Source organism: Exophiala xenobiotica (assembly GCF_000835505.1).
Source record: "Exophiala xenobiotica strain CBS 118157 unplaced genomic scaffold supercont1.2, whole genome shotgun sequence".
Taxonomy (NCBI): domain Eukaryota; kingdom Fungi; phylum Ascomycota; class Eurotiomycetes; order Chaetothyriales; family Herpotrichiellaceae; genus Exophiala; species Exophiala xenobiotica.
This window is the reverse complement of record NW_013562493.1, coordinates 4,117,773-4,141,665: the sequence shown is the minus strand read 5'-3', so window position 1 is coordinate 4,141,665 and position 23,893 is coordinate 4,117,773. Positions and strand designations below refer to the sequence as shown.

Genomic DNA, 23,893 nt, shown 5'->3' with positions numbered 1-23,893 from the left:
ACCTGCGCAACTTCATGAAAGCAATTGCAAATACATTCGGCTTCTACCCCGTAACATATGCGACACGATCAAGGTACAGAAAGCGTCGGCTCCAAGATGCTGAACCGAATATGGGATCGCTATGTCGATGGCTTCACCCTGTAATGTAGCGGCCAAGCATCCTGTTCTCATCAGTCTGGGAGCAAGAATAGCCTTCGAGGTGATAAACCCCTCATTGCGAATGTTATGCGAAGAGAACAGTGCTTTGACCGTGTGAGTTTTCCCGCGGCACATACAGAGGCATTGATCAGAGGAGCGGTATTCGCAAACAAGGTATCAACGAAGAGCCAAGGTGATTTGGTAAGTACGGTTACGTGACTGTGGCTGTGGCTGAGAATAGAAACATTTCTAAGCCAAGTGTGGCCAAGCCAATGCTAAGCCAAGCACTGGCCAGGCCAAGCCTCGTCGGCATTAAACCTTGAGAAGCTTGTTTTTCTCTAGGCCGCCAAGCTCGCTAGATCTCTAGTTGATCTCTCAAATTTAGCGACTGGATTTTGGCCTTCTGCCGAGGATTTTCTCCACCTACTCTCTTCTCCATTCCTCATCAGCACTAAAGCTATGCCGGCATCATGAATCTTGCCCTTCTCGCACAAGCTCTGACCGCCTGAATCTCCAAACTACCACCTGGTCCAGGCGCCATTGATACTCGTGGCGCATCTACCCTTGGGTGTTGCTGACGCTCGTTCAGGCCGGCGCTGGCTGCGACGAGACCGATCGTTCTGGAGGCAGATTGGTACGACGGGTCTACTGTGGTTATCCGTTGGCGACCAGCCTCCGTGCGACACCAAGATAGAAATGCGCACGAGCTCGATCTCAATGCAGCCGTTTCGCTTCGCAGCTCGTGGTAACATCGACCAGTCGGGTGCTTGCTAAGCGCAGGCCACTGGTCGACCAACGATTGCGGTCCCAAGTTAGCATACGGAAATGGGTAAGCACGAAATCCCTCAAACGGATCGCAGCAGAAGGCCGTCAGCACAGCAATCTCCACCCACCACACCTCAGCCCCCAGATCGTACCAAATCTTAGGCCCATACTCGTGCTTTGATATGGCCTCCCATCGGTGACCATGGTCGCCCAACAGGTATATAGAACCCAATGACCCTTGCTCGCTAGTCTTAGCTCTCACTCATACAGAACAACTCTCACTTTCTCAGAAGGACAAGATCTCACTACTTTAATCAAGCTCCGTCGCCTTATTGCTTAATACTCCGACCTTTCTTACTCTCTTTCAATCTGCCGCAGAACATCTCCTTGCTGTTGAAGACACACTCACTCGAACTTTACACCATATAATCATCATGCATTTCAATTCATTGGCACCAGTCCTAGGCTCTTTGGCCATCGCCTCTCTCGTTTCAGCTGTTCCTGTCGAGAAGCGCGGCTCAGTCTTCTATGGCGACCGAACTCATCATCTTAAGGAATACCAAGCCAATCAACCGTCAAGCTCTGCATCGGCCAGCAACGGCTACTACACACCCAGCGCAACTGGCGGTGCTCCTCCCCAACAGACATCCGGTCCTGCGACCCCTTCTTCGCCGGCAAGCCAGGGCTCAAACCCTTTCAAGTTCCCTCTCCAGAATGGCTTTCCCAATATTCAGAACCCTTCTGCGGCTCTGACACAGATCGAGCAACAGGCTCACGGTCTTCTTCCTAATGGACCACCACCTCCATCTGCCCCAGCTGCCGATGACCTCACATCTCTTCGATTGATCGCATTCAACGAGTTATTCGAGGTTGCCTACTTCACGGAGCTCCTGGCCAACGTCACCAACAACCTCCCCGGTTACCAATTCCAAGACCAAAACCAAAGACAGACGGTCATCGAAGCTCTTACTGCCATCCAAGCCCAAGAGGAACTCCATCAGCTCAACGCCAACGGCGCCCTGGCTCACTTCAACGCCGGTCCGATCCAGCCATGCCTGTACAACGCGCCGGTGGACAACTTCCAAGATGCCATCGCTTTGGCTTCCACTTTTACTGATGTCGTCCTCGGAACCCTGGGTGACGTGCAAGTCCACTTTGGCCAGAATGGAGATGCTGGTCTGATCCGAGGTGTTGCTGCTGTTATCGGTCAGGAAGGCGAACAGAACGGTTTCTTCCGCGAACTGCTCGGCGAGATACCCAGTCAAGCTCCTTTCCTGACTGCCTCTGCTCGAGAATTCGCCTTTTCTGCGTTGAACCAAAACTTTGTCATCCCCGGATCCTGCCCCAATGCCAACACCATTGCTCTCCCTGTCTTTGGCGCGCTTGCTCTGGAAACACCACAAGTCCAGGCCCAGGACCAGCAACTCCAATTCTCCTTCCAGGCCACCGGTCAATACAGCCAATATGCCAGCGGCCAGGGTTTGAGCTTGGTGTATATCAACCAGCAGAACGTCCCTGTTGTTGTGCCTATCCAAGGAGCACAGAACAACGGAGGCAAAGTCACTTTCTCCGCCAACTTCCCATTCTCGGAGAACCTGATGTTCGGTCTCACCATTGCGGCTGTCACTTCCAACGCTGGGCCTTTTGCCGATGCTGATGCCGTGGCAAAGGCGACCTTGTTCGGACCTGCTTTGATTGAAATCCAGTAAAGAAATGTTGAATGTAATCTATGCTTGCACGAAGCACGGAGTTGGTGGTGGGACCGGAGATACCAGCTTCTGGAATGGCGTCTAATCATGATAATATTCCTTACCTTGGAAAAAAGTGATAGTTTTAATCAAAAGTCGTCTTCATTGCTCAGCCAACGACCCTTGTTCTTGCTTGCTTGCCGTAGTCATTTCTTGCACAGTTGTATCAGTTGACTTTTCGGCCTCCGAGCCGTCATCTGGGGCGAAAAAAGTAAGCAGCTAGCCGGAGTCGGAAAATCTTCGTCGATGTGAGCTGGCCTAAAAGTGAACGTTCGTTAAATACTAGTATCCTCGTTTGAGGAGCTGATGCCAGAGCGTCCGCAAACGGAAGCTGTTGCTTTGCACCAATGCATGCTCACTGTCGAGAGAGAAGAGCTGCAAAAATGATTCATGTCCGGCGATTCAGTCTTCCCCAGAACTTTATGTCGTTGACGTCACAGACCGACAGCAACAGCATTCCTTCCTGCGGAGGGAGGAGAAAGTGATGAAGTTCGCTCGCTGTTCGTCTCGAGCAATGAAGACACGCCTCGAAGGGTGAGAAGAAGAGACAAGTGAGAATCTGCACTGCTGCTCGGGACTGACCGTCGTCTCCTGACATCATGGCCCAGCACGATTCGGACATTACCCTGTACTTCCTTGGTGCTAGTCGAGCCATTCGCATTGCATGGCTACTGGAGGAGCTCTCGCTACCGTACAAGCTAGTCTTTTCACGTCGAGCACCGAACGGGCTCGCGCCGCCGGAGTTCAAGGCCAAGATCCCCACCAAGTTGGGGAAGAGTCCTGTGATCCAGGATGGAAACATTGTAATCCAAGAGAGCAGTGCCATTGCAGAGTACGTGAGACCAAGACCATGTCAGTACCGGTAGCTGGAGGCGCTAAGTTAAGGTCAATATCTCAGGTACCTTTGCGAGATTTACGACACTGCCTCCCGGTTGCTGCCCAAGCAGCCTGCTGCGAGGGCCAAAGTGAGGGAATGGATGGCACGCTGCAGAGGGGACTTTCATGCTCCAATGCTCTTGCAGTGAGTTCTTGTCTTGATCCCTCCCCTGTTTGAGTGACAGGCACCCCGGAAGGAGATTGTGTCACAGTATATTGAGCTTGAGCATTGCCACAAAGATCTTAAGAGGATTGACTGCTTGCTTCCAGCTCCTTTATGCGCGCTGGCGCATCCCTAAAGCTGCATCCGAGCATCTCCCGGAAATGGAGAAAGGTCTCTCACCGAATATCCAAAATGATTTGAATTGGCTCGAGTCAGAGGGCGCGGGCAGACAGTGTCTCGTGGGGAACGACGTCACGTCAGCCGATATCCTCATGGGATTCAGCATTGAGTCCATCTTCGCAAGGAAGTTGGGCACCGAGGGTGGAGATTGGCCGAATGTGAGGAAGTGGTTGGAAGGCCTGCAGCAAAGGGAGGCATAGAGAAAGGCAGTCGAGAAGACCGGATGTTCTCTGTGAAGGAGATGAATGTCTATTCGTTTCGCGGAGTCTCAAAACGTGTCTTAGTTTATGCCGATTTTGACCTCGATGGCTCGGCTGTCTTGACTGGAATACGTACGAAGTAGCCTCGTAGAAGGTAAGGCTACCTGGTATGGTAGCAGTCCTTGGTGACAGCAATAATCTCGCTTTATAAAGCCGTCATGAGATAGAAGTGCTTCAAATAATACAAGAGGGCTAGTAAGTCCCCGCCTGTTTCACTCGTACCGTATGGTTCGAACGATATGTACTGCGCGATTTGCAAAAGAATATCGCCAGGGACTTGGTAGATATTTGTCATTCCGGTTATGACCTAGCAACAATCGGACGAGTAAATAGACTTCTGGTGGCCTTCTGAGGATCTTCTCAGTGAGAAACTCGAGACAGCCTTGCTGCCAATATTTCGTGTTTTGTTGGTTACGGTTGTCTCTGGTGGGTCCCCTCAAGAGTTGTATTAGTAGCAGTATACTACCATTTTCAGGGTTCTTGAATGAGGCATCGGGCAATAAACGAGGTCACTGTCATTACACCCCAAATATCTGAATTCCGCACGAGAAAGGTACGGACCTCGTCAATGCGTGCGAAGGAGTCAGGACCGGACTAAGCCAGAGCCATGGCCCATGTAGCCAATTCTCGTACTGCATTTGCATTCATCCACCTAGGACGATGAGACAGAAAGTTACAAATTCTCAGTGTTGGGATCCTGGTGATGACCTCCCCCAGTAATGGTCAAAGGTCAAGATGAGACCGGCACAGCCAACTCCATCAGCGGTACGTGCTGTTGTGCTCCGTGTGCATCATGCTCCCAAACCCCACCGCTTACTCGTGGCCGCTTGATGGTGGCTTTGAACGCCAATGCTGGATCCCACCACAGGCTGGCTATGACATCCTCCTCTTGTATTCCATAAAGTTGAGCCACTGTTGCTCGGGTCAGTACGTTGGTGGCCTTCACCATGTCCTTGGACTTTTCGTCCGAGAAGATCACGTCAAATGTCAGCTCGTAAGGCCCTGCATTCTTGCTCCGGATGTACGTGGCCAGGTCTGCCAGAAAAACGTGGCCAGGAGGTGGCTCCTTGAGGAGGACGGAGGTCGGGTTCCCCTCCGCAACCTGTGGGTTTGCAGTAGTGTGCCCACTGAGCTTTGGCTTCGGCTTTCCCCCCAGAAACTCCGTTGCTTCTGCCGGAGGTGATGCGTTGACGTGGCCATTGGGCTCGGGTATGGGCGGAGGAAGCTGCTGCGGCCCAGTGCTGAGTGACTTGCCAGTGGGTCCTCGGATTGTCTGCTCGTAGATGGGGAAATACTCGGTCGGATCAGTCACTGGCATGAGATGATAGATACAAAACTCTGAAATCTGTCCTAGAGGGATATCGAGGGGTGCATACGGCATGGCAAAGTTTCCGGCGGTCGCGCGCTGGTGAGGGTACGATGAATGCATCAGAAAGACCCTGGCGAGATGCACCACGTTAGTGGCCTCGTCTTGCGTGCCCGCCAGAGCATGTGCGCATACACACACCTCGTATGGAGGTTCCGACCGCAATTCTAACGGACCCAAGACAGCATTCTTGCCATACACCCGGAACTCCAGCTCGAAGGGATAGTTGACATTCTGGGTGACCAGTTCTTTGCCTCTGCGAAGGTATTCGTCGATCTGAGAGATCAAAATAGGGTCTCGGATCCCCCCAAAGCACATGCTGTGGTATCCCACGACCTTTCCGGCTTCTAATTTCACCGTATACTGCTCTTCCGGCACGAAAGACGCGCCCCAAACCCTGACACTTCTCGCGTCTGGTAGTTGTTCGTATTTGGCCGTCTCCAGGTGGAGGGCGCCGCCCGGGCCCAGGAGAATATCTGGCCTGGTCTTTTCGTACAGCGTATGAGCTGCAACCGAGACCTCCGTGCATCGTGACAAAGGATCCAGTGGGGTCACCTCGAAGTCGTCGTGGCGAACAATGGCCAAGGCTGACTGACTCTTCGGCGTCGAGCATAGAGCTCCGCACTCCATGATCTTGCCCATGTGATAAGCTACACCGAGATTTGTGATACCGTTGAGAACGCAGAACGCTGCGTAGGGCGTTGGATCGTATGTCCGCCCTCCCACGATGATATCAAAGTCCGGGTGTTGCTCCATGGCCTTCAACCAGGGTTCCATGCCCATCTGGGCAACAATCTTGGTTGCATGGTCAATGTCATCGTATTTCAGCTCTGGCACAGCGCTACTACATGGTCGAATTAGTCTTGCTTTATGTTTTGTTCGCACGATTCCTTTGTCGATTTCTGAGTAGATGTGAACGACTTTCATGGGTCGATAACCCTCTCGCTCGATGATGTTTTTTATTATGCCGACAAGGAGATCGACTCCAGAGTTAGACCCGTCTCCGCCTGCAGATCCTAATACGACAATGAGACCATGACCTAGAAGAGCTGTTGTCTGGATAGGAGAATTGTCTTACCTATCAACAGCGGCTTCTGGTAATGATGGACACCAGCGACCAAAAGGGCCAGATCTCGTTCGTACGACTGCTTCGACACGGTCGGCTTGCCAAGGGCCAACTTCGACGGCCCACTGTCGGTTGAGCCACTGTCCAAGATGATGGCATCCACTCCTTGTTTGAGGGTATCCCAAAATATTGTTTCACTGAAACCGTAACCAAGCATGCCAATAGGCGTGAAAACACGGAGTCCTTTCTCCATTTTGTGTCTCGTTGTTCTGAGCCTGAGGTTGAGGAATTCAGCAGTTGTGTGGACCTGGAGTAGATAATGTCTGCCAACTTCATCAGAGGGGTGCTGGGTGAGTAGCCCACAGGGCTGGTGGTAGCCTGGTAGGGTCCCTCCGGACCATTCGCTGGTGAGCCGGAACCGCTCTCCAAGCGAAATCGGCCCGTCCGCGGATCCGTCCTTTCGAAAGCTCAACAGTCTGCAGTCCTTTTCGAAGCCAGTCTATTGAGCTTTGACATATCCATGAACGATCTCTCACATGGGTTGTCTTGGTTTAGCCGGCTTTGTCGTCGTATATTGCGCCTTCGCACGTGCTGTCCATGCAACCTTTACCATTTCTCTTGGGCCCTGTTTGCGGACGCTGGCTATATTCCAACATCAATCGGCATAGGAGCAGCCTAATTTGAGTGACCTACCTATATATACCAGTTACGGTCGCTGCTGCAACGGTATGCGCTGGTATTGGCGCTGGATAAGAAATGTCACGTCCACCATTCGAATCGCTGCCTCTCAACAAATCGGATCCACCGTTTGCTGCCTGGGGGCTGTATGGTAGCGATGATGAGCTGGGGACTCTGAATCTCTTGACAGAAGAGACAATTCTAGCTGCGAAAGCCGAAATCATAACGGGAAAGACGATAAGTCTCAAGTGAGCACAACCAGTGACCACGATCATCCTCGAAACGTCATGTGCTTGTTATACCAGCCCTCCGTTCAGAGTGTGAAAGCTAACCAGCCTGGTTTTGTAGCCTCCCAATCAATATTCCACTTGTCCCAATGAACCCAGACCGCAAGCCCTGCACCCACAGAATCAAGGTTAAGCCACAGAGCAACGACGATGAATTAACAATCAATACCCAAGGTTCAAGTCATTGGGATGGACTGAGGCACGTCGGGTATCAAATATCGAGGAGATTTTACAACAACACGACACAGGAGGATATCTCAGGAAGTAATCCTAACCATCGCTGCGGCATTCAAGGTACCCGATTTCGCTGTTAGCTTTCTGTTCAATCGCGGCTAACCAACGAGTCAGCCATTTCAAGAAAGTCTATTGCAGGGCGAGGAGTCCTCCTAGACTATCGAAGATGGGCAAACAAGCAGGGCGTCACCTACAATGCATTCACCACACATCGTATCAAGAAGAGCGACCTAGTGCAATGCGCTCGGGATCAGCAGACCGAGTTCAAGTTAGGAGATATCCTGCTCATCCGTACAGGCTGGACAGAAGACTACCTCCAATATAACGACTTGGAGAAGCAAGAGCTAGCTCGCCGACCCCGTCGCCAGTTTGTAGGGGTAGAGAACTCACTCGAGATGGCTCAATGGCATTGGGAGACGGGCTTTGCTGCCGTTGCTGGAGATACCAATGCATACGAGGCTTGGCCACCAGACCAGGGCTCTGATCTCAAGCACGCCCTTCATGAGGTGTTCCTCGCTGGCTGGGGGATGCCCATCGGAGAGGTGTGGGACTTGGAGAGTTTGGCTGAAGAATGTCAGAGACAAAAGAAGTGGAGTTTCTTTCTCGCTAGCCAACCCCTGGACGTCCCGGGTGGGATAGCAAGTCCTAGCAATGCTCTGGCCATTCTTTGAACTTTTGCTTGCTGGGGCTGAGATTATTTAGGGTCATTTGGACCATGTAATATCTGAAGCGAGGAGAGATATGCTATAGGTCGAACCCTTGGGCGAAGAACTGGACATTAGAATGAACCGAGTTATAGTCTAGCCCAACACACTAAGTTAACAATATAGCTAGTGCCCTGTGGTCTTAACCCTCCTGGTGCCTTGCGCACCCGCAACGAACCTCCTATCCTTCGTGCTCCGGTCGTTGATTCTCTCTAATCTTGCCACGACCGGTTCGGGTTCGCGGAGCTAGCCAAGCCACGAGACAGAGATTGGCACCTATGCGCACGTACTTCCGTAGGTTGGTTTCCTTGCCATTCAATTCGTATACGCAAAGAAGCTTCACGAAGCCGGACCCGGCATTGAAGCGAAACCGCTTCCAAGCGAAGTTTGCACCGGCACAGAGCTCCACCAACAATAGGCGAGCCCCAAGTTTCCACCACTGGTTGAAGTCGAGATGCGGAGACCCCATCCAGGCCGGACTTCCCTAGACATCAAGGAGGTCCTCCCTCCAGAAATATAAGTAGGAGGAAAATTGAATCAAACGCAGGAGTTTCGCTTATCAATTTTCTCCGTCGTCGGTCCAAATTCAGTGAATTCTATCTTTCACAATGTCACAAATGGAAGTCCAGAAAGAGATGGGTGCGGCTCACTGCGAAGCCCCTTGCGAAGGACAGGCGATAGGGAAAGATAGCAATGGGATCAAGATGCATGAAGAGGTCGAGCTATCTCCAGAAGAAAAAAGAGCAGAGCGCAAGCTGCTGTGGAAGCTGGACCTGACCCTTCTTCCTCTCCTATCGTTGATGTACTTTCTTGCTTCCATGGTCAGTCATCCCTCCATCAACGCTCGGTGGCTAATTGAATGTCAACTAACTGTGCCCGCGTTTCGCAGGACCGTGGTGACATCGGTAACGCTGCAGTGGCTGGCATGACAAAAGAGCTCGAGATGACTTCCCAGCAATACAGCAATTGTGTTGCTTTCTTCTACATCGGATACATCGTCTTTCAGCTTCCCGCGACTATATTCATCCGGAAGATACAGCCACAATACCAACTGGGTATAGCTATGATTGGCTGGGGGATGGCCACTGCTGTGTAAGTTGAAGGAAAAGCCCGTCTGTTTCGATGGTGAACCCCAACTTATTCTTCTTTGTTGTCGCACAGTATGTGCAAGGCTACCGACTGGGGCACCATTGCTGGCTTAAGGACAGTCGTTGGGTCTTTTGAAGCCTTCCTCCAAGCAGGAGTTTTGTACTTGACGTTCTGGTACAAATTAGATGAATTGGCTACGCGAGCTGCCATCTTCTTTGCCATGTCCGCCGTTGCAGGCAGCATGAACGGGCTGATTGCCTATGGGATAGAAAATGACATGAAGCTTGTGAATGGCTGGCTTGCGTGGAGATGGATTTTCCTGATCGAGGGTGAGTTATCCGTCTCTACTTCCTTTCTCCTTGCAATTTTGCACATCAATTGACGTTCGAAAAGGCGTTATATCAGTTGGCTGTGGGTTCATTGTCATGCTGCTACTGCCCCCTGTACCGGAACGCGTACGGTGGATGTTCAGCCCGGCTGAAAAAGAGATAGCGATTCGTCGGTCCAAGCAAGCTTTCAATACGCCTCACACAGGCATTAAAGTCCATCAACTTATTGCGGTGTTGAAGGACAGGAAGATTTGGTGTTACGGTGAGTAAACTGACATTGGCCTGGAGTGGATGTTCCAATTTTGCTGACGTTATATCACAATACAGCATTCTTCTATAGCATGATGAACATCAGCCTCACTTCGTTTTCCGGCTTCTTGCCTGTCATATTGCGCGGCTTGCATTACAGTTCAGTGCGAACGCAACTCCTCACAATACCGGTATATGTTTGTATTGCAATAACGCTCATTCTTACGGGGATTGCATCGGATAAGACCAAGAGACGGGGGGTTTACCTTGCTGGATCTTTCGCCTTGGCCGCGGCTGGCTGGTTGATGTTACTGATTAGCAAGAATCGACGTCTGTCATACGCGGGCTGTTTCTTGGTTGGCATGGGTACTTTTCCCCAAGTCATACTGATACAGTCTTGGATGAACGTCAACGTTATCGGCTATACAAAGAGGTACGTGACTACGCTTTTAGCATGTCGAGCACTCGTACTGACTTGTGACTAACATAGGGCTGGTGGACTAGCATTCATCATGATCTGCGGTCAGTGCTTTGCCGTCATGGGGCTGGAAATCTTTACGGATGCCCCAAAGTACCACCGAGGCAAAGGTCTTGGGTTTACTGCCTCAGCCCTGTCCGCGATGCTGGTTCCAGTCTTTATGCTGTTCATCAACCATCTGAATAAGAAAAAAGACAAAAACCAGCACAGTCTAGAGGCGGCGGAAAAGCGTAGGCTTGGGGTCGAAGAAATTGGTGATGATCACCCCGATTTCAGATTCTGGCTATGAATACTGTGGGGAGATGTGGAACAAATGCCAGCTCGATCATTTCAAGAGCTGAAGTTTGAATCAGCTTTGGTAGCTCTATAGCGGGACGGGTCCACGAGAATTACCCTTGGTAAGGGCCGACCTGCCCAACAACCATCACCATTTCTCTAGCCAAGCTTCTCTGCTATACAATGAATGGTTATAGCAATATGTTGCTGGCACAGAGTAGAATGTATAAGGGGCGCTTTCCCAGTGTATTTAGTACTTCATGCATGCGGCAGCTTGCCACTACGTCCAGAGTAGGCAAGTGTCACCTGACGCGTCACCTGTTACTTCGACGACTCGCCAATTCCTCCTTGACTCATCTCTCGACTCAAAGAACGACCAACATGCCGTCTTCAGGAAAGCGCAAGAGGCACAAAGGTGCCGCTTGTATCCACTGTCGACAGATGAAGGTAGATTGAAGCACCGTCCGTCATAAAGCCTACACTGAATCGCTCACCGTTTCCAGATGAGATGTGACGCCAGTGACATGTTTCCAGCAGCTTGCTCGAGATGCCAAAAGGCGGGCAAAAGCTGTGTCATTGACCCTGACTTCCATCGCACCGCAGTGAGAGAGTGAGTGCCTTTGGCATTCGTGGCATATTGACTGTTAGCGTACTAAAACTTTTGGGCTTATATAGTCGCCTCAACACTCTAGAAAAAGAGGTTCAGGATATTCGGCACGCTTTTCATTCACCACAAACGTCGAAAATCACGCCGCCGATCGCGGGCAATGCCATTCAGAGCGATGCATCGCCTAGCGACCACATTCCGGATGAACACCTCAACGAAGACTTACCGAGCAAAGAGGAATTGCGCTTGATGTTGTCGACAAGCCTATTCTTTTTGGACACACCAGTCCTTGAAGCGACAACGATCAGCATTGACAATGCTTGCGATATCCTCTTAGAGTAAATTTGATGCCCGGGCATTTTGAAGTCCTCAATTTTCTGACTCCTGACCATTCTAGGTATTATTCTCGCTACCACCCACTTTTCCCGTTACTACAAGATGTAGGGATTGTCGTCCAAGAAGCTCAGTCGTGTCCATTACTCTTCTGGGCTATAGTCGGCATCACTCGTCGGGACCTGGCTGTTGGTCTGTCTGAACCGATCCGAAAACTCGCAGGGAACGTACTGTTCCAGAACGCAATCCCCTCTATGCCTCTTATTCATGCTCTTCTCATTCTGTCATACTGGCCACTTCCGTATGGGGCATCGAGTGAAAACCCATCGTGGCTCTACTGTGGGGCTGCTGTTCATAAGGCTCTCGCTCTGGGCTTGCATCGTCCAGCCTTCCTAGCTGACTTCGTCAACTGGAGCCTTCCCAACGAAAAGGCGATTCTGACGCGTCAGAAAACTTGGATTGCTTGCTTTATCGTCAATCAGACGTACGTCCCTACCTATCTGCCAAGTCATATCCAGGCGGCTGACAAGTGTGAACGGGGAAAACAGGGTGAGCAGCATGTGGGGAATTCCTGCCACGGTAAAGGCCGACTACACCATCAATAACGCCTTGAGAGAGTGGCCAGAGCAGTTTCCGATGATTCTCAAGCACCTGCTCCATATCTCCCTCATATCATCTTCCTTCACCAACACTCTCGGCCATTTTAACGGCACACCTGATGGTCTCTTTCCAGAGCCTGACCATGTCATGCACGTCTTCGAGGCAGATCTGGACGGTCTTGAGGCTCGGGAGTGGGTTAACTGGGATGCCACGGTGCGGGTATTTTACCTTTGGACCAAATTGCGTCTCTATTCCTTCGCTATGCTCTTCGATTCTTGCAGCGACGGTCTTCCCGAAGCCATACGGCGTGATGGGGAGGCATACAGCGCCTCACGAGGATTCACGACGGCGAACCGGACCATAGACATAGCTTGTGCTATTGCGGATGGTGCTATTGTTCAACTACGGAAAAGCGATAACACCGAAATGGCTTTGCCGCAGCCCCTACAAACTCGACCTTGGACTGGCTTCGAACGAGCAGCTCTGGTGTACGCAGTCATGTTTCTCCTGAAGATCACGCGCTTTTCAACATTCCCGACGCGTAGCAAACTAAGCGACAACACAATTCGCAAAGCACTCACTGCTCTGCAGGCGGACAGAACGCCCCTCAAACACGACATGGTGTCTCGAGTCTGTGACATTATTGAGTTTGTGTGTCGGCTGGCGGACCGCGATGTTCGGGAAGATGGAGCCCACACATCAAGTTATCAAGATCCCGGCGTTAGAAACGATAGATTTGGAGAAAGCTCGCTACTATCGAGATCAATAGGTCGAGTTCGCTCGAGGATGAGTCAGAATCTGGCTCATGATATCATGAGGTCCGCGCTCTCACGATTCGAAGGCGAAGAAGGACGAAGAAAATACCCTTATTCCAGCAAAAACAGCCTCAACGCCAGCGCCGGCACAACGGGAGAAAATAAGAGGGGCCCGACAGAAATGAGTTTGGATGAACCGTCTCGCACCACCCCCTTCGACGACCATGAAGACGTCGATGTCGCAGACGCTTCCATGTCACTTCCAGTCGTGGACGATGGCATTGAAGTTGAGGCTAGATTCGGCCCATTCGTGCCAGGCGGTGGCATCGGTTCGAACGCGTTCAACTCCTACGCCTCCAGTCTTCCACCGAACGATATATTTTGGACCGACTGGGATCTGTCCTTCACCGACCTGTATGCCCAGGACTGGGAACTCCATTCACTTGGAACATTGGAGAGGTAGAATATCTTGGTCAGTCTGCGCCCGTGAAAGCGGACCGTGATCAAGACGTAACCTAAAAAGATATAAAGACCCCGTCATAAGGACCTAAAAACGAAGGCCACCGAGTTGTCGCCAATAATGGAACCTATCTTAAGACGAGGCGTACTAGGGGTACTATAGTAGAAATCAGACTTTTGTGGCGCGGGTGAATTAGAGCGTAGGTCGAAGGGTGAGAAGAAGGAGAGAAGAGGGTGGGTCAGGAGTAACTGGTTTTAAAAGCGGCGCCGTCATCGTTCGGAACAGTTAAGCCATTTGCTGCCGCTTTTAAAGCCGTCTTACCTCTACACGCGATTTCTCCCCCCTCCTCTCCTCACCTCTCACCTGTCATTATGGACTCGGTCGTCTAATTGATCACCAATTTGAACGGCAAGGTAAGATTCATGCCTACTTATCGTCCTTCGCCCACCTAGCTTCGGAGCCAAAATTGACCACAGTGGATTTACAGACAGTCCCTACTCCGTTGTGCGCCACGAGTTGTAAACAAATCAGCACTAGGCCTTCAACACTTACTACTCGCGCAAGTGGTGCTCGTGCTGTCCCGAGACAACGGGTTTTCCACTTTCTCTTTCATAGCAGAATGGTATCTCCTGCACCCACGAGTCTTGTAGCACCATCTGAATCTTGAAACGGTGACTTGGGCTGATCTCCAGCATTCCTCCTATAACATTATGGCATCTGGCTGGAAGATAACTCCAATGTTCAGGCTGTTGGACAACTACTCGGGAGAAGTTCGAGACCTCTGACGCATGTTTCAACACCTTGTTGTTATCTGTGCTGTCAGATGCCACCTCGCCGTCGTTCCTGACAAACGTAGTCTGATTGATCTGCGACTCATCACTCGGTTGCTTCATTGGTGCTTTTTCCAGTAATCTTTGGCAGAACCATCCGAAAGCAGTGTTTTCTGGTCGTGCTACAGCCCATGGGAAACGACCCCTAAGCATTGTACAGAAAATAATGGCTATGGACCAGACGTCCAATGCTTTTGCATCGTAGGAAACGATGGACGGGGAGAATACCTCAGGGGCAATATATGGATCGCTGCCGATGACCTCTGTTCACAGAAAACGCTGTCAGCAATACCAACGACAAAGCGTAGGCATCCACGCCCGAGATCTCTTACCCCGGCCATCCACGCATCGGAGGACGTGACTCTTCCAGTGCACTGCAGTGCCAAAGTCGATGATTTTAACAATGCCATGCTGATCCAGGCGGAAGTTGTCGAGTTTGATGTCACGGTGAGCGACCCCCTTGGCATGCATGTACTCAATCCCTGCGACAATTTGTCGAAAGATGCAGCTGTTTTCTTCCAATGACATGGTTCTGCTCGCAACCGTGGCAAAGAGGTCGAAGGGCACATATTCCATCACTTGCAACCATCGACCTTGAACCTGTAAGAGCTCAAGAACACCAACAATGTTGCCATGGTTGAGGGTTTTCCCTATGTTATACTCCGCAAGAACTTCCTTGTCATAACGAGACTTAGCCTCAAAAGGCAAAGGGTTGTGAAAAATCTTTACAGCCACCAGCTGGCCCCCCAACTTGCACCGCCAGAGGCCGACCGTACCCTTGGCCCCTGTTCCAACAGCCTTTCCGAGCCTCTCATATATCTCACGGCCTTGATTCTCTGCCGATGCTGAGAAGGAAGAGGATGATCTTGCGCCGCGGATAACCCTTGGCAAGTCAATATCTGGTTTTTTCGTAGCAATCACCATGCAGCCGTGTGTGTGTGAGTCGGAGCTCTTCTCCGAGGTAAGATCAACTTGGAACAGGCGTATGAGGTCGGCTGAGACACTTTCCCAAATCTTCTTGAGTCTCATAATGGCACGAATATCTCAAGCCGGATCTGATGAGGATGGATTCAGAGCAAGGTCGGTTCCGGCAAAACGGTCTGAAGTATTGGCATCAGGCAAGATGAGGTTCAATCATAGAAAAGTCCTCAAAAAGGTAGAAAAAGTTGACCACTATTCCCATGGCTCATCTCGAGCAAGCTCTCCTTAACGTGACACCGCGTCACTATTATTGATCCCGTTGTCGCCAAATAATACTGGGCATCAACCTTCTTGTAAGGGGTACTCGTGCGCACAACGGCCTCGGAGATACGAATTAGCGGTTCTCAATGACCTAGAGCCGTGAAAGCTGAATCGATCTCACCAAAAGTCCCTCATGGCCCTGGCGTTTGTCCCTTTCTGGTACAGTGCAACGCGCCCTTGCGTTGGACATGTGCCCTGCGCATGACATATCCCAATACTTCCACTTCTCCAATTCGCCAAGCACTCGGAGACCATGCTTGAACGGTCACATTGTACCTCATGCCTTACAATCCCTCTGGCAGGTCAACTTTTGACTATCATTGTACAAGTCACCTCCGCCGACGACAACTGATTTCGCATACAACCCGTCATCATGGTTGCTGAGACACCTAACCCTGTTGAAGCTCCGCAGCATGTGCTGTCGTTGCTGGATCGACTGCACAGGAAATCTGAGGAACAAGAAGCCGCCCTTGATATGACAAACTACAGTGCTGATGGCCTACATGATGCAGTCAAAGACAAGTTCATTGCCCTAGACCAGGATAAATGTCAGTTCCTCTACCAGATCTGTCGGGCTATCAATGCCAAGAACGTTATTGAAGCCGGTACCAGCTTCGGCGTGAGCACCATGTACCTAGGCCTAGCCGTGACCAGGAACATCGAAGCCACGGGAGGTACAGGCACTGTCATTGGTACAGAGCATGAGCCTGTGAAGGCACGCAGGGCTCAAGAGTACTGGGGTGAGGCTGGGGAGGCAATCTCTCGACATATTGACTTAAGGGTTGGGGATCTTCGTGACACTCTAAGAGTTGATCTGCCTCAAATCGACCTAGTCCTTATTGACAGTAAGTGGCCACCGCTGGTTTTGAATTCGAGGTGTAGCCTATTCTACAAGCCCTATGCTGACTTGACTTCCAAGTCTGGGCGCCTATGACTCTACCAGCACTAAAGCTTGTCCTGCCAAAGCTTCGATATGGAGCTGTTGTTATCGTCGACAACACCATTGGATCTGCCAAAAGATACGAGGAGTTACTCGAGTTCATGCGAGCCCCTGGTAATGGTTTCATCAACCTGACGCTACCCTATACCAAAGGCCTAGAGATGAGTGTCTACGTCCCACAGACGTTCGAGTAACCATCAACTCCAATGCCTCCGAGAAGCTATGAAAGTAGTCTGCTAGATTAGGTTTGGAGGCACAGTCCAGGCGATGTCAATGATTTTGGCTTGTGTGAATGGTCCTTGCTCAACAGAGTCTGTACCCATGTTCAAGTGGAGCGCTTTCTCCATAGTGCCAAGATTTGCCATCAATTCTACATAGTAATCATCCCTACATGTATGGCTGGTTCCCCAACATCCCATATCAAGTATTCGACTTACGTACTAAGGAAGGCTGCGAGTCATGCTCCGTATCCCTCGCTCTAGATCATTATCTCCTGGAACGCCAAAGACTTGTACCTCGAAGCACCCCTTCTGAGTACAGACATTGACAACTTGACCATCCTCTTTATTCCTCCTATAGGCTTCTTTGACACTTTGTGCCATCAATTGCTATTATGCCAACCCAAGCAGATGCGTTAGAATTACAGCCTGCAGCAACGTCGACGCTTCCCTCACCCGAGGGTCAGCCTTGCAGCTCCAGGAACAAGATGTGGGTGTCAATATATACCAAAAGGCTAAATTGTGTGGCATACTGATCCAGTTAACAGGCAGCATGCTTTTATCGTCGTTGCGGCCACGGTGATAGTCATCTGTGGTCCAGGCCTCTTGTTCGCCTACGGTGTTTTCCAGGAGCTATTCGAGTCTCTATCTTACGATGAGTCGAGTCCTTTCAGCGGTGCATCGACGGCCCAGATCGATTTGATTGGCACACTGTCAGTCTCTTTCATGTTCATGGCAGGCCCTTTCGCTACAGCATGGTGCAAACGATATCGTCCACGATATGTGATCTGGCTTGGAGCAGCGATTTTCCTGCTCGCTTCCATGCTGGCGAGCGTCTCCGCGCATCTCTGGCAATTTCAACTCACACAGGGGCTGCTGTTGGGGGTCGGAATCTGCATCACATATATGCCTGCCGTCAGTATACCACCGACTTGGTTTGACAGACGTCGTGGTCTTGCCATGGGTATCGTGTTGGCAGGCACTGGCATCGGTGGGGTTTTCTGGGCACCAGTCCTCCGGGCACTGATATCGAAAGCCGGCTTCCGCAATACCCTCAGAATTAGCGGTGCGATTTGTTCTACTTTCATGGCCATGGCCGGCTTAGTCTTGGAATGGCCTCCATCACGGAAAGCGGCTCTGGCCGTGGAGAATGCCTCGCTCAGTCGCACCGCCTCCATTTTCACTATATCCCTGGTCGATTGGAAGGTCGCTACTTCACGCAAATTTGTTGCTCACGCCCTAGGTGCAATGTTGCAATCGGCTGCTTACTATACTCCAGTTTTCTTCTTCGCGTCCTACACTCGCACGCTTGGCTACAGCCAAGCCACTTCAGCCAGTTTCATTGCCTTGTCGACGGCCATCAATGCCATTGGAAAAGTCCTCATTGGTTATGCGGCAGATCGTATAGGCCGTCTCAACGCGCTGTTCTTAACAACAATGGTTTCGTCAGTCACTGCTCCGGCTCTCTGGTTGCCGTCGTGTCTCTCCAGCACACAGTCTGAAGGTCGCTGTTTCTTCATCGCATTCATCGTATTCTATGGGATCTTCGCCTCTGCTTATGCTGCACTTTTCCCAACGTCGTTGGTCGAAGTATTTGGGGTACAGCATTTCGCCAGTGTCAATGGAGTGTTGTATATGGCTCGAGGCGTGGCGACCTTGGTCGGTACCCCTTTGGCAGGAGCGCTGATTCATCGAAGTAAGCACGTCGACGGCAAGGCATCAGTTGGAGTTACCTCTCGGGGATATGAGAATGCCAGTATTCTTGTGGGATGTCTGCTAGTTGCCGCCACCCTAGCAGTTCTATGGGTGCGGATTGAGGCCACGCTAGGGACGAACGTACACCGAGGGAAGTGGAGGCTCTAAGAGTGAGAGAGCATATGGTCTTTGGCCTTCAACATGGCCAAGGTAATTTTGTTGAGTAATCCTGCGAGATATGTATAAGAAGGGTGGAGAGAGGGTTCCTCTGACACAATTTTGGTATCCATGGGCATAGAATTCAAGCTTCTTATTACAATCAAAGATTTGAACCCTCACTTACTGAGCCTGATCGCAGCAAGATAATAGAACATACTCCGCCAGGGGATATAGTTACAATTTCCAATGCTGACGCTTCTCGCTCGTCGGCGATAATATCATGTCAATCCTAACCCAAGCAACACATATAGTCGTTCCGAATAGCAACTTGCCAACTAAGACTGTCATTTCCGTATAGTCATTCGAGTCCTTTCCACTCCTTGGTCCTCCAACAAGCACTCCAGCAACCGGTGTACCAACAAGAGCAGCCATACCCTGCACCATATACATAATGCTTGTGCTGTTTGGGAGCTGCTGCATTCCAAATAGCTCCACCAAAACAGCTGGAAACAAACTCACATAGGTACCGGCAAAGAGGCCGTACAACACCATGAAGCTTATGTAAAGATGCCTTCCCAATGCCACACTGTGCACACCAAGGATCGCGCTAGGGACCCAGAGTCCCAGTGTCACGGTTGCGCTCAAAAATGCCATAAGCAGAAAGGTATTGACACGCCCTATACGGTCTGCGACGAAACCTATCGCTACCTTGCCAATGGCGTTGCATGCGTTGCTTACAGCCACGAAACTTGCACCATCGTTCGCGGTATACCCCAGTGACTTGGCGTAAGACACCAGAAAGAAGACGGGTGTGTAGTATGCTGCACTTTGCAGAGCCGCCCCAAGAGCGTGCGCAATGAATTTGCATTGTCTGACGACTTCCCATGCAGGAACCGGAATCGTAAATAAGCCCCTCATGGGCGCAGTGGTGGCGCTCTCCTCGTGTAAGCGTACTCTCATTTATGGCTCCCAGTCCAGCGCGAAGCCGGCTCCACCAAGCAGGGCAGCCGTTACGGCGCCCGTCATGCAGAGAGTATCACGGAATCCTATGTTGGCAACGCAAGCTGTGATGACAGGTGCCCACACAAGCCCGCCGATACCCGTACCAGCAGATACAAACCCCATAGCGAGTCCTCTGCGTCCCCTGAACCATGTAGGTGTCACCGCCATGGACGGCACAAAGGTAAGGCTCGTCCCTATACCCAGCAACAAGCCCTGAGAGAGCTGGAAGTGCCAGAGTGTCGTGCCGAAGCTAGCTAGGACATTGGCCAAGCCAAAGAGTATTGCACCGGCCCAAACGACCCGTGATGTGCCGAAGTATTTTACCCAGGTGACAGCGAAAGGCGCGCACATAGTCATGATGGAGGCTGAAAGACTGCCAATGAGATCTATGTCGGAAGAAGAGGCGTCAGTGAATGAAGTCTAGCCCTTTGTCGCCTGAGATTCATAGAGAGCTTCATAGATGCCAAAGCTGAAGAGAATGCCACCCGTCGTGAAGTTGACTATGAATGCGGCGAGTAACGCCCACGCCTGGCGCCTGTTTCTGGTCAGCTCCATCGACACTATGAACGCAGCCTGGGTGGTGAGGCCACAGGCCACATAGGTGGTTGAACATCATGTGGGATATTGGAAGCTGGTTTACCATTTAGAAAACCCTCGATCATTGTAACCTTGTGTCTTAGGTCGAAGAGCTTCTCTAACATTGTTCCATGCTGATGAATTTGGTATGGATGGGGCGTGCCGTCCATCATTTATCAAGTCGCGATGAGGAGCTCTGTCCTCGAGTTGAATAAGCATGATTGCATGTAAGTAATCTTTGGTCAGGAAAAGCAATGAAGATAAAGCCATCCTAGATCACGTTTTTATATCTACAAGAAAGTGTGTACATGAGCTTTCCCCATTACTAATACCTGTCGAGCTAAGATGGCTTTGCATAATGGTACCTACTTCGTGTACATATCCACGATAGTCTGCTCAATACTTTCTTGACGAGACGCTTACAGATTGTTTCGCGCAAGGAAGACAGAGGATCTGAGCCGATTGGAGAATTCATGATCGCCTGCTGATCGATCAACGTGAGCAGGTCTTGGAACCTAGATGAGTCTGACCTGGTAGATGTCGCCTGTGAAAGCGGGACCAAATAGTAAGACCTGTTCGAGATGCTCAATAGGGTGAAGACAAGAAACGGGCCCGCTTCTTGCTTTTTACCCCCTTTGGACGCTCTTTGTACATAGTAGTACAGGAGAAGTCTCCAATATGCCAAGCCGGCCGTAGGCTTCGGGGAATATTGCTGCATAAAGCAATTCTCCAAACCACTCCAGTAACTAAGGAGGCAGGGCACCGAACTTGGATTGCTCGCGGAACAAAACACTTCCGCGAGCAAAACACTTAGCAAGGTATCCCTATTTGATGCTTCGACCTTGCGACCAGGTCGACCAGACCACACAGCAAAAGATCGGGACTTCCGATGATCCCCGCGCACCGATGTAAGTTCTTCTCGGAGAGGCTGATCACTCCGCGACAGGCATTCCGCCATGACTCATCCACGCAGTGACAGCGTGATATTCAGCGAAGTCAAGTTCCACCACGAGTAGTGTCTACTCGATCTTCCCTTAATAACAGCCACGCTCTTGATATATGCTTCCAGCTGGGGCCGCAGAACTTATGGAGGTTATTGGAAAGCAGTCATCAATAAGGCAGCGAGGCAACTTTGTGTGCTCGTATTGTGTAAAGCACTTCAGCCGGCACGAGCATCTTCAGCGGCATGAACGACTTCGTAAGCCACATTTGTTCTCGCTTGCAGCACCAAAACTAAGCTTCATGCCACAGATACAAAGGAGAAGCCTTTCCGATGCATCCAATGCCCGGTTGCTTATGCAAGAAGGTTAACATGGAACGACACTTATCAGGCGCGACCACGCTGATGCTCACACTAGGGATCTGCTTGTCAGGCATGTTAAATCGGCACATAAAAATCAAGATCCAACACCCTCACCTTTCCGCGTTGTCAACTTCGAAGCCGCCTCCTTCGGTAAGAAGAAAGAATGTCTTCCGATGGCCATGCAATCCGGTCCTGTCAGTACAAGCTCGAATTATTGCAGCGAGCAACCCTCTACCGCTACTTTTCCGAATGCCCCAAACGAGGCAATGATGCATGAGCCTCCTCCAATCGTCGAAGGGGGCAGCAAAAGCTCTCCCATGACCATGGACGCAGTCGATGATCCCTTTCTCGGTATCGACAACCTATTGCCACCCGACTTCGATATTGATCAATTCATGGTCTTTTCGCATGTTTCTCCCTCTACCGAGCCTCTATTTTTGGCGAGACAAGACGAAAATACACCTGTGTCCACCCCTCATGTTCCAGACTCGCAGCTTTCGAGGTCGTCGAGAAGTTCGTCAGATTCTCTTACGGGCGTGGAAGACGTATCTGTGTCGAAATCTACGGAACGAACGCTATATTGGAGCTTCATCGATGACGAGTGGCTATCATTCTGTGCAGAGATCGAAAGCTCTCACGCGATTGCAAGTTCTACGTGTCCATCCCGTCAAAATATGTCCCGGTACATGGCTGCATATTTCCGCAATTTCCATGAGCATTTGCCTCTTTTACATGCTCATACTATCAATCTTAAAGATACAGAAGCGCATTTGATCGTTGCAATAGCGACAATTGGCGCTCAATATTGCCTGGAAACCAAGGTTGTGGCCTCGCTTTTCGCCATTGGGAAGACAATTGTCCTGGAAAAAATCGAGATGCGCCGGAGAGCAGCAATGCAACGCGCCACGTGCAACCAGCGCTCGGCGAGTCATCATCCAGCTGAGACTGACAGTCAAGACGATTCAATCCAAATTTGTCAGACACTACTTCTGCTCATGGTGGTTGCGACATGGGGCAATGTCGGAAGTACGCTCAGAGAGGACATGAATCTGCGAGGCATCTTAACTACCTATATACGAGAAGAAAACCTTCTGAAAATAAAGACGACGAATGATACTTCCTGGCGCGAATGGGTCAAGGCAGAGTGTGCAAAGCGCACCATTCTGATCATATTTTGCTTTTTCAACTTTCACACAATACTCTACAACACTCCTCCACCAATACTAAACTCCGAGATCCATATGACGCTGCCTTGTGACGAGGAAGAATGGAATCATAGTACGGCCACGTCGTGGGAAGAAGAGCACCACAAAAAGGCCGGTTTGCAGCCGACTTTCGCCATGGCGTTTAGGAGCCTCTTCCATCTTAATCAGACGACGCGTTCGGGACCGTGCTCTTCTCTGGGCGTCTATGTTCTGATATCGGCTGTGATACAACGTATTTACTTTGTGCGCCAAATGGGCAAAGCTCTTACTCGCGAACAAGATGTTATAGCACCTGTGGAGGCTAGCAATCTGTACCAAGCGCTCAGTCGGTGGCAGCAGATGTGGGAGATGGACCCGCACAGGTCTACTGCACCGGGTAACCCTCATGGTCCTTTGCCGTTCAACTCGACCGCCCAGTTTCGAATGGCGTATATCCGTTTGAGTATGGACATTGGGTCATCCTTTACGCTGGAGTCGCATGACGCTGATCAGGTGGCAATCGAGATGATACACAGCCCCCCCATTTCGCGCAACCAGCACAGTACTAAAGCCGCCCTGCACGCCGCTCACACACTGAGTACGCCAGTGAAGATTGTGGTGAAGATGGTAGCCCGAACACAAGGACTGACTTGGTCTCTTCAACACTCGCTGTCATATCTGGAGTCAGCGTTTCTCCTCAGCAAATGGTTGGACATGATTGCCATGGTGATGCGCTCACCAAGTGCTGTACCGCTTGACGAAGATGAGAAGCAAGTTCTGTCATATGTACAGGGTATCCTGGACGAAGGTGAGGTGGATGATACCGCCGACCCAGATGCCCATCTCAGTGTCCGGCTGGTCAATATTTGGGCCCGTCTCCTTGGCCAGGAAAGCATATGGCCAATAGTGGGCTTGATTGGCAAGATCTTGACCTCTTATGCCAACTCTCTGGCTACTTGTTTCCGCCCAGCATCTCTTGAACTGCTCTGAGAACGGAAAACATGGCAAGTGCTATCCTGTCTACAGGTCTTTTACTTGAGAACGAGTAGAACTTGTCAGGAGTCGAGTTCAGTAAGCAGAGCCTTTAGTCGACAAGGCTAACA

General features: G+C 50.8%; 11 protein-coding genes across 11 annotated transcripts; 8 read left to right on the top strand and 3 right to left on the bottom strand.

The window, feature by feature from the left end:
* Positions 1-1,337: 1,337 nt before the first annotated feature.
* Positions 1,338-2,612, top strand: PV05_03741 (uncharacterized protein; the record flags this gene model as incomplete). Its single annotated transcript, XM_013464414.1, has 1 exon — positions 1,338-2,612. The coding sequence occupies one exon, from the start codon at positions 1,338-1,340 to the stop codon at positions 2,610-2,612; it is 1,275 nt and encodes a 424-aa protein (XP_013319868.1).
* A 638-nt stretch (positions 2,613-3,250) lies between these two features.
* PV05_03740 (uncharacterized protein) lies at positions 3,251-4,070 on the top strand (the record flags this gene model as incomplete). Its single annotated transcript, XM_013464413.1, has 2 exons — positions 3,251-3,487; positions 3,798-4,070. The coding sequence occupies 2 exons, from the start codon at positions 3,251-3,253 to the stop codon at positions 4,068-4,070; spliced, it is 510 nt and encodes a 169-aa protein (XP_013319867.1).
* Positions 4,071-4,860: 790 nt separating this feature from the next.
* On the bottom strand, positions 4,861-6,815 carry PV05_03739 (uncharacterized protein; the record flags this gene model as incomplete). Its single annotated transcript, XM_013464412.1, has 2 exons — positions 4,861-6,512; positions 6,575-6,815. The coding sequence occupies 2 exons, from the start codon at positions 6,813-6,815 to the stop codon at positions 4,861-4,863; spliced, it is 1,893 nt and encodes a 630-aa protein (XP_013319866.1).
* Positions 6,816-7,616: 801 nt separating this feature from the next.
* Positions 7,617-8,432, top strand: PV05_03738 (uncharacterized protein; the record flags this gene model as incomplete). Its single annotated transcript, XM_013464411.1, has 2 exons — positions 7,617-7,821; positions 7,876-8,432. The coding sequence occupies 2 exons, from the start codon at positions 7,617-7,619 to the stop codon at positions 8,430-8,432; spliced, it is 762 nt and encodes a 253-aa protein (XP_013319865.1).
* A 641-nt stretch (positions 8,433-9,073) lies between these two features.
* Positions 9,074-10,899, top strand: PV05_03737 (uncharacterized protein; the record flags this gene model as incomplete). Its single annotated transcript, XM_013464410.1, has 6 exons — positions 9,074-9,286; positions 9,355-9,557; positions 9,627-9,883; positions 9,948-10,145; positions 10,211-10,565; positions 10,623-10,899. 6 exons carry the CDS (start codon positions 9,074-9,076, stop codon positions 10,897-10,899), a joined length of 1,503 nt encoding a protein of 500 aa, XP_013319864.1.
* A 368-nt stretch (positions 10,900-11,267) lies between these two features.
* PV05_03736 (uncharacterized protein) lies at positions 11,268-13,919 on the top strand (the record flags this gene model as incomplete). The annotated part of the gene is made up of 5 exons (XM_013464409.1): positions 11,268-11,333; positions 11,390-11,496; positions 11,562-11,831; positions 11,891-12,310; positions 12,375-13,919. 5 exons carry the CDS (start codon positions 11,268-11,270, stop codon positions 13,642-13,644), a joined length of 2,133 nt encoding a protein of 710 aa, XP_013319863.1. The 3' UTR covers positions 13,645-13,919.
* A 273-nt stretch (positions 13,920-14,192) lies between these two features.
* On the bottom strand, positions 14,193-15,395 carry PV05_03735 (uncharacterized protein; the record flags this gene model as incomplete). Its single annotated transcript, XM_013464408.1, has 2 exons — positions 14,193-14,734; positions 14,804-15,395. 2 exons carry the CDS (start codon positions 15,393-15,395, stop codon positions 14,193-14,195), a joined length of 1,134 nt encoding a protein of 377 aa, XP_013319862.1.
* Positions 15,396-16,049: 654 nt separating this feature from the next.
* Positions 16,050-16,847, top strand: PV05_03734 (uncharacterized protein; the record flags this gene model as incomplete). The annotated part of the gene is made up of 2 exons (XM_013464407.1): positions 16,050-16,558; positions 16,633-16,847. Exons 1-2 carry the CDS (start codon positions 16,087-16,089, stop codon positions 16,845-16,847), a joined length of 687 nt encoding a protein of 228 aa, XP_013319861.1. The 5' UTR covers positions 16,050-16,086.
* Positions 16,848-17,266: 419 nt separating this feature from the next.
* On the top strand, positions 17,267-18,734 carry PV05_03733 (uncharacterized protein; the record flags this gene model as incomplete). The annotated part of the gene is made up of 2 exons (XM_013464406.1): positions 17,267-17,361; positions 17,420-18,734. The coding sequence occupies 2 exons, from the start codon at positions 17,267-17,269 to the stop codon at positions 18,732-18,734; spliced, it is 1,410 nt and encodes a 469-aa protein (XP_013319860.1).
* Positions 18,735-19,685: 951 nt separating this feature from the next.
* Positions 19,686-20,084, bottom strand: PV05_03732 (uncharacterized protein; the record flags this gene model as incomplete). Its single annotated transcript, XM_013464405.1, has 1 exon — positions 19,686-20,084. One exon carries the CDS (start codon positions 20,082-20,084, stop codon positions 19,686-19,688), a length of 399 nt encoding a protein of 132 aa, XP_013319859.1.
* A 1,473-nt stretch (positions 20,085-21,557) lies between these two features.
* On the top strand, positions 21,558-23,780 carry PV05_03731 (uncharacterized protein; the record flags this gene model as incomplete). Its single annotated transcript, XM_013464404.1, has 2 exons — positions 21,558-21,609; positions 21,662-23,780. The coding sequence occupies exon 2, from the start codon at positions 21,780-21,782 to the stop codon at positions 23,778-23,780; it is 2,001 nt and encodes a 666-aa protein (XP_013319858.1). The 5' UTR covers positions 21,558-21,609; positions 21,662-21,779.
* Between the last annotated feature and the right edge of the window lie 113 nt (positions 23,781-23,893).